This window comes from Buceros rhinoceros, unplaced genomic scaffold (assembly GCF_000710305.1).
Source record: "Buceros rhinoceros silvestris isolate BGI_N320 unplaced genomic scaffold, ASM71030v1 scaffold12883, whole genome shotgun sequence".
Taxonomy (NCBI): Eukaryota; Metazoa; Chordata; class Aves; order Bucerotiformes; family Bucerotidae; genus Buceros; species Buceros rhinoceros.
Window position 1 is genome coordinate 21,474 of NW_010403157.1, and position 9,125 is coordinate 30,598.

A 9,125-nucleotide genomic window follows, 5' to 3' on the forward strand; every position below is an offset into this window, starting at 1 on the left:
ATTCCTGCTAAAGCAGGAAATTTCTGCATGAAATTCTGCATGGAAACTCTGCCCCCTCAGAAGCTGTAAGACTGCAGATACATAAATGGTGAGGTGGACATTTCTCAGGAATAAAGTCATGAAGCCTACATTTCATTTAAACGTCAATTTAGTCAACACAGTATGTGGGGTTTTTTACGTTTGGATTTACATAGCTCTTAGTTCCTAAATCTCTGATAAATTTTGAAACTGAGATTTCATTTAATCTGTCATTTTCATCTGACTTTTTTCATAAAATGCCTGTAGACTCTCACTTCTAAAAGTGGTTTGTGGGCTGGGGTATTATTTGACTGTTCAGGTCAGGACTTTAACATACTAGAACTTTAATTAGACTGTTGATAAATAGTGTTGCTTATTCACTAGTATTAGACAACTAGTTATTGATGCTGGTGAGGACGTAAACCACCCTAGAATCAAGCACTGCAAAAAGCGCAGTCACACCCTCCCACTACTGTAAATTCTTACAATGTCCTTATAATTAACTATCACATATATACACTCATAATCCAGTTAACTCTGCTTCTGAACACCGTACCCCAAGCATACAGGCATGGAGAAATCCACACCTTTATTTACTGGTGGGTATGTTTAACCAGGGGGCTTTTAGGGAGTCTCTAGAGTCCTGCAGGTTACGTGCTTGAAGATCATCTCACAAAAGAACAAAGCGCTGCCAGCTCAGAGGTTGAACGTGTCCGGGAGCAGTAAAGCACTGCAACATGAGTGTCTTTGCCGAGGAGACAGAAGAGCCTTTAACGCCCTCTGCTCCCCCCTCTCATACCAGCTGCTGTGGATATTGTCCTGGGTTTATATGATGATGCACTCTTGTGGAGCTTGCTAGTTAGGCTGGTTTCCACCAAAGTTACAGAAAACCTAAGACCACCCCTCTCAGAAAAAAAAAACCCATGAGTTCTTTAATAAGGAAGGGCAACCTGTGATTCTCGTTCCATAAATACCTCTCTCACTAACACCAGGCTAGTGACTGGAAGAGAAAAAAGGCTCATACTAAAGTGTGAGTTTCCCATGCAGCATCGACAGCTCCTCTGAGTAAGAAGCATTGTTATTCTGGTTTATTGTACGAGAGCTGATGAGACTGTGAAGAGATGAAGTGTCTTACAAGCCAGTCATTTTATTCTCATATGAAACCCATGGATTTTAATATTTCAGGGAAGATTTCTGTGTTAGCATCAATACTTCACATTAAGGATAGGTTCAAACTCAAGTCTAAGGCTGTCTGTGAGTTTGACCCAACCTGTGTGTCTAAAATGCTTGATTTTATCTTAGGTCTCAGTGGTGTTGGACTACAGCTCAGCTGCTGTGATGACAAAGCTTGCAGACGTCTGCTCCTCCATTTAGGGTTTTACTCTTTCCTCTTTGTCATATCTAAAACTGAATCTACGCACAGTGTAGATACATTTAGATACATGACAAACAACTTAAAACACCGTATTGGCCGAATTCCAGCACTACAGGAAAGGCAGAGGAAAAACAAATGTTAAAAATAGCTATCATTTCATCAGAGCAGGGCCTTTTGTAGGCTGGAGTATCTCGCCAAATGTCAACTTATTTCCCTTCTCTCCTCAAAATCTCTGCCTAAGCAAAATAATGATATCTTCTAAGTCTCTGTTTGGGCCCTTCAGCAGATGGATATACAGGGAAATCTTTCCTTTAGTTCTGCTTTATGCCAACCGATTCTTCTTCCTTTCTGTCACTTTTTAATAAGCATAAATCTTTTGCAAATATAATAGAGCAATTAGAAAGGGGAAGTAGCTGTACATAATTACATGATATTACATTTCTTTCTCATAAGAAACATTGAACTGAGTTCTAATTTTTGTTCAAAGTGTACTGTGCTAATGATACAGATACTATGGAATTGGCTGTTATTAATTATAGGTGCCAACATATACCATAATACTTGATGTAACTGACTGAGGATTAAAAAATAATTCAGAGTTCTCATTGCTTCTGCATTGCATGAGAAGAAGGAAGGCTGAATATGAGAAACAAGAATCTAAGCTAAATTACATTCTTCAGTAAGCCGTAAAATAGTGTCTTCTCTAATATCCTATGATTTATATAAGATGATAGAGCAGATCAAACAACCTTTATATGGAGTTATAAAATACTACTTTATTTAGAAGTAAATAAGGATTTATAAGGATTTTCCTTAAAATCTAAATAAACTGCCTCAAGCTTTCTGCAACTGACCTCTTTGCTTTGATAATTCTTAGCAAAACCCAAGAGTTTGAGTAACACTCTATTTTAGAGTTATGATAACTGTAGTTAAGCTGATTAAGAACCAGTTAAGTTATAGATCTGAAATCTAGGTGTGAATGTGTAATCCTCATTAGTGGAAGATCCTTCTAGGAAGGTCTTGAAAGGTCCACTTTCCAAAAAGCGTGTCAATTATTCACATGCAGGTATGAAACCGTGGCTAATAACATTTGCAGAAGGAATAAGACCAGTAGAATGATCATTTACCACGCAGGCATGGCGGTCATAACAAACAGCAAGACCATAAAAACCTAAAATAATATGTTTCAGTAAAATAGTGTCATCACTGCATAGTCAGAAAAGTGCTCTCTGGACAGTGATCAAGGAAAGAGAGAGATGGCGTCTGGTCCAGGAACACTGCTTTCAGCGCCAGTACCTATTCCTCAAAACAGATTCTGGAAAATTGGAGTTGGTCCAGGAAACTACTCCCAAAAATTATTTGAAGGAATAAATCTTGCAGAGAAAAAGCCTTACAATGAGCTTGCTCTGTTTCTCTTATCAAAAGGAAACCTGCAAAGTGGCTTGATCAAAGAACACAAATGTATTCTCAGAGAAAATTTGTGGCTACAAGACGGTTCTTTTGTCCAGGAAAAATAGATTATAGCAAGAACTGATGGATGTAATTCAAAGTCAGAAAACAATCAAATGACAAACAAGCCATACTGAATTATCAGTGAGTGTTAAGGCTCTGGAATAGACTCTCAAGATACACAAATATTTCTTCATCTCCTTCAGATGCAGACCAGGCATTTTTCAAAAAGATACACCTTTTTCGGATATAAAAGCTTTACACAGTATCAGTTGAGTAGGTTGATACATCCATGTAAATCACAAGTCCCTAAAATATGGTTATGATCCTTTTATGAAGGAACCAACCAAAAACAATCCTTTAATGTTATGAACCAACCCGTGTCCACTTCCAAAACCTTCTGAAGTCAAAGGTAAAGTTCAATCCAAGATTTAGGCCCTTATACTTCAGGCAGCTGACCCCTGCGTAAGAGTCCGGAACCCTGAGCGAGGAGTCCTGGTTTCCTCTGAAGTGCAGAGGGTTCTTCAGTTAGGGTAGCTGTTTTTGTCAAGCCGTACAGAAGCAGACATAACTTCTATAAGCTTCCTAAAAGACAGAACTGAAGCAACTTCTTTCACCGTGTTTGGTTTTTAATGTAGATCAGAGTTGATGAGGGATTTTTTTTTGTTTGCAAAACAAATACTGTAGATCGCATTTACAAACCTGCCAGTGTCCATAACCAGACAGTTATGGCATCACTCTGCACATGAGAAAACACGTTGCTATTTGAGATAAAAACAGCTGACTCAAAAAAGCTTTGAATAATTAGAGAAGTTTTGCCCTTCTTATAGGGACGTAGATCTGTACATCAGAGCAAGTCACTCTAGGCTCCCTTTAGAGAAAATAGAGAGCATGGTCAATGCTATTCAGAACGTGATTCCTGTGTTCCCAGAGTAGGCACCTCCATTTATTTGGATAAAATACAAGCCAAACTCCATTGAAGGTACTTCACTGTCTACACTAGCAGCCTGATTAGCCAGCTCAGATGTTGACATCTAAAGATAGTTACATGAAACTAAACTTTGACCAAACACATATAAAAAAGAAGAAAAGAAAATGCAAGCCTAGCAAAACTCGGCATAAGTTCTGGTTGTATTTCTGTGCTTTGCTTTTTTTTCTATTCAGTACTAAGTAGCAACTAATTTGCCTAACATAATAAATTCCTTTACTGTATTTCATTAATTTCATTGCTGAGTTAGATAGAATCCAACCTAAAGATTGTAAAGCCTGCTAGAAACTAACCATTGCGATGACTGTGGTGGCTAGTGATATGAACTTTAAATGAATTGGGCTTTTAACCTTCCTCCATTCTTAGAAGAAAAGCCAAAATAAAGCTATAGTCTAAAAAAAAAAAAAAAAATTCATTCTCCAGCAAGGACCCGAACTATAAAACTTCCTTAGAAACTGTGGTAAAAAAAAAACCAAAAAAAAACTATAGTCTAAAAAAAAAAAAAAATTCATTCTCCAGCAAGGACCCGAACTATAAAACTTCCTTAGAAACTGTGGTTAGGTGATCTGCTTTCATACCGTTCTTGGTCTAGCACTACAGAAGCACAAAGTTCTGATGACTATCACAACTCATCACTTCTGACAGGACTTGTCAGTGTCTTCCAAACTCAACGGCTGTATGAAATCCCAGCGGGGAAAATCTGGATGAATATTGCTCAAAGTGATCAGAGGGTGTTTCCCACAGCTCCCAGGCACAGAGCTGCCTTCATATCCTTTTGCACATAAACTGTGTTTAACTCACATGTGCTAGTCGATCAAATCTGGCAAAGAGTTCATTCAGCATTCGGACCAGCTCCTGGGCTGACAGAGTTGTGGAGAGGTTGGTGAATCCTTTCACATCTGCAAAAAGAATGCTAAAAAAAGAAGATGTATTAATATCGTAGTTTATTTTTAACCGAATGTCCTAAGTTACCTTCTAGCAACTTAATAGTGAAGGATCATTTTAAAGTCATGCTACATTTGTTCTAGACTTTTGGAGATTCTGGAGTGCTGAATATAAATATTGAAGAAATACTGCCATGTATGAGAAAGGGTTGAGCCAAAAATGTTTGTTATGCAATTTTGGATTTTCAAATAATCCAGGAAGACACCGTTAAGACTTAATAAGCACAGTTGTCCCCATTTATCAGTGCGTGCACCCGTAATACAGAGGGCTGTATAAGCAGATAGCCCTGGTACCCAGCTGTCTGCTAGTGTCTGACAGCCCTCCTCGAGAGTGAGTTTATAAATAGCTGTTTTTAAAGTGGGTTTGACTTCAGTGATTTCAATTTTTAGCGTTATTTTCAGGCTGTATTTATCTATGTGCCATACAAGACTCAAATTCTAAGACAACCGACAGATTGATGACAGTCTTGATGTACACCTGGCTTGGGCCGGCTTTATTGCATCTAATTTTAGGGACTTGATAGAAATACTTGAGTTAGAAGTGTATTATCCTCTATTTAAGGTATGAATCTTGGATGGTTCCCTGTTCTTTCCACTCACGTCACAGGGAGCCTGGTGTGACCATACTTTGATTAGGTGCATCAAATTGGGTGCCTGAAGTTATGGTAGGATCCTAGTCAACAAACGAGTTGCAAAAAGAGCTCTAACCCATCTTTCAGCAGCCAGTGCATTTTCTACCCATGCAGCTTTGGCTGTTCACTACGCCTACAATCAGCACGTGTGAATACAGAGAAACATAACACACCAAGGCGCACAGAGTCTGTGGTGTGCAAGCTATCGCACAGACCAAAGCATGTAATAGCCCGGTACTTAGCAGCTGAAGAAAGGAAAACCATTGTCAGTAACGTTCCAAAAGACAGTATCATGCTGGCACAGACAGGAATCAACACAACTGAACCTCGACAGCACTTCAAAGTCAGCTAATAACTGGTGTTACAATCTGAGCAGCTGAAGATCTTCCACTTGTGTTGAACAAGATCACAATTTGACAGTGTCTGAGAATCACTAATGTAACCAATAATAAACCTAGATACGATCAGGTGGACAATAAAATATGACTAATGATAATTCAACTCATCTTCAAATGTACAGGCTGGCAAGGGTTTGGGTGAGGATTAATAAGAGACTCACAAACCGGGTAAGATTTTTACCATTGGGAAAATACAAAATTAAAAGGTGAAGTACAAAGCTACCTGAAGAGGAATGAATATTAATAATAGCCTAAATTGAAAAGATTTTCATACAACTAATTTTACAGTTTTCATTATCAAAACAACAAAAAACTCTAACTGGATATTGGTTTTAGGGATTCATGTAGCACTCAGCACTCAACTTTAGCAAAAAATCAGGTAAAACCCGGTTCTGAAAAGTCCCTGGCAGCATGCATAGGAACCAGCCAGTATCTGTACTCTGAAGCACACAGAATCTTCATTTTAAATCTCTTTCAAGTGTAAATTATGTTTTGACTTGTCACCCTTGACTACAACTCTTCCATTCAAACAGAAGCACACTCTTCTCCCTACTTTGACTCTTCTACAGCAACACTTACTCTGGGAATGGAAAAGGGTAATGGAAGACATTTTAATTTAGTGCAGTTCAAACCTTTTGTAAGGGTCCTTGATACTTTCCACCAGATTTAATAAAATAGTATGTCTGAGCTACTGCAAGGCCACAGAAGCAGATAATCAATTTACTCTTTAGCAGAAGTTCAAATTATGTTTATTGAACTTGTCCAGACAAAGTTATTTTTGGTGTTCATCAAATGTTCGCTTTCCTAGCGAACCATCTCCCATCATATCCAAGGATGTTTATTTTTTACTTCCTTCAGTGATGGCCACTCAATCATTCGCCCTTGTGATTTGGGATAAACCTATAGAAAAGTTATTGCCTTAGCTAAATAGTCTGATGCTCAGGGACCACAATAAAATCAGAGGTTCCGTAACATCATGGAGTGGAAGCTGGTAATTCTGGTGTACATGTAGTTAGGACTTAGTGCCTCGAGTAGCAGCTCATAGGATAACTACCACCTTCCCACTAACTAATTTCAGGAGAGACAAAATATAGGGAGGGTAATAAAAAAGGGAAATGGAATAAATAAAATGTTGATAAGAAGAATTGAATTAAAATGGCTACTAAAGAGAGGAGACACGTGACAAATCTACATCTCTGAGAGCATCTTACAAGTCTTCATCTCGTTTCTCAGTACGTGGGGTCAACCAGAAGGCTGTGGCAGAATATGTGTCTATGTGCAGGCAGTGTTCCCCCCTTCTGTGCAACGCTGACCACCTCATTAAAGTTAAAAAAAATACGCAACTGGTCCACGCCCAGTGTTCAGTTCTCATGGGTCTTACCACGGCAAAGGCATCTAGCCCTCCTGATGAGTGAAAAAGGCACTAAAGTGCTTATCTTCTGAGGGCTTCAACAATGGTACCTTAATGTTCTAATTTATGGATTAGCAAAGCAACAGAAGGGACTTTCAAACAAGAGACACGTGGCATCATCGGAGAGCTTCAACGTTAAAGGGACACCTGACACTTAGACCCACCTGACATTCTCGTAACGATGAATGTAGATCTTATGAAACTGGTGCTGCAAATGTTCATCTTCTACGTTGGTCATATCATTTATCATTTCCAGGACTACAAAGCGTGGTAAGACAGAGAGCACCAGCCGTTCCTACAACAGAGGAAACCCAAGAGTCAGCATCAGTCTGAATTAACGCTTCGCAGGAAACTGATGGAGCTCTGCCCTGTTTGAAGAGCCGGGCAACTGGCAATTTAAGATGTGAGCCTTCCCTCTAAGAATTCTAGCTCAGCCAATTTGTGGTAATTCACATTACCAACCCGAGCCCGGAACATGGACCCTTCTCTCTCTCTCACTTCTGAGACATTCTTCCCTCTAATGTTTTAAGATTACTCGCTGGTGATTTAAAGATCCACCCTAGTTACCACCTCTGTTACGAGCTTTTTGCTGAACACATCAAGCACAGCACTTCAGGCAGTGGTAGCTTGCAGGACAGATACAGGCCAGAGGAATCTGAAAGTCCTCAGCATCAGGTAGGATCAGATTTTTATTGTTGCTTATTTATCAGAATTTACAGACCATGTGATTAGCATTCATAAACTATCTAATTAATAATAAAGCTGGAGAATACATAAAACAAAAAATACGGAGAGGAACCTGAGTCCACTTATGAAAAGGACAGCATTTAGACTTGACTTAGTTGTATTGTCAGAGATTAAAGACAGGGATGATATAAACTAGTGCACACTTAAGAAAGGAAAGATTTAGCCACAGACCAGTTTGTATGTTAATAGGGACACAATAATTAACAAGAACTTTATTGCAGCCTTTTGATACTTAAAGGGGGCCTTTAAGAAATATGGGCACAATCTTTTTAGCAAGGCCTCTTGCGGTTGGACAAGGGGTGATGGATTTAAACTAAAAGAGGGGAGATTTAAACTATATATAAGGAAGAAATTTTTTACAATGAGGGTGGTGAAACACTGTCCCAGGTTGCCCAGAGAGGTGGTAGATGCCCCATCCCTGGAAACATTCCAGGTCAGGTTGGATGGGCAACCCAATCTGGTTGAAGATGTCCCTGTTCATTGCAGGGGGGTTGAACTAGATGACCTTTGAAGGTCCCTTCTGACCCAAACCATTCTATGATTCTATGATTCTAAGTTCTAAAGTGACTTGGGAATCTCAGAGTCTTCTCAACAGTCTGTGGTGTTGAAGTGCTTCTGTCATTTTGACAAACAGGACTCGGTTTCAAAAAAACTTGAAGTTCTCCTTGAAAACACTACATGTAATCTCAGAAATAAGCACATGTATGTTCGTAAGTGAAGCAGGTTTCCAGGACGACTCATTTGGCTTGTGGCTCACTTCACCTTTTCTTTGAAGATCCCAGGATGAGTTGTGGGCTGAGCTGTTTTGCTGACGCTGAGCGGACTGTTCTTTTTCCCAAGGACCTTGTACACTCTCCCTGTCCTATCATGGATTCACATCTGTTCGTGTCATACAGTAAGGACTGGGCAACAGCAGCCACCCAAATAGTCCATGGAATATATAGCCCTCTTACAACCTGACTGGCTCGTGATCTCATGTGACAAGCCCTAGTCCTACCTAATTCATCACTATTGGTATATTTTCAATACCTGCTAAATATTTCTTAAATATCTAAACTACCTACAAAAGACTAGTTTCACAGATCATTTGTGGAAGGCCAGTTTCTATTGAGTATTTACAAATGTTTTATTTACACACAACTTTATCACTTCAGCAGCAGGAA

At 39.2% G+C, this 9,125-nt stretch overlaps 1 protein-coding gene across 1 annotated transcript in view; it reads right to left on the reverse strand.

The window, feature by feature from the left end:
• The window catches only part of LOC104490603 (adenylate cyclase type 8-like), a gene marked incomplete at both ends in the record, with an annotated part of 40,742 nt that overhangs the window by 17,962 nt on the left and 13,655 nt on the right, over window positions 1-9,125 (reverse strand). Inside the window, 2 exons of the mRNA XM_010132909.1 lie at window positions 4,632-4,743; window positions 7,380-7,510. Coding sequence (XP_010131211.1) covers window positions 4,632-4,743; window positions 7,380-7,510 — 243 coding nt within the window. The remainder of the gene's footprint in view (window positions 1-4,631; window positions 4,744-7,379; window positions 7,511-9,125) is intronic.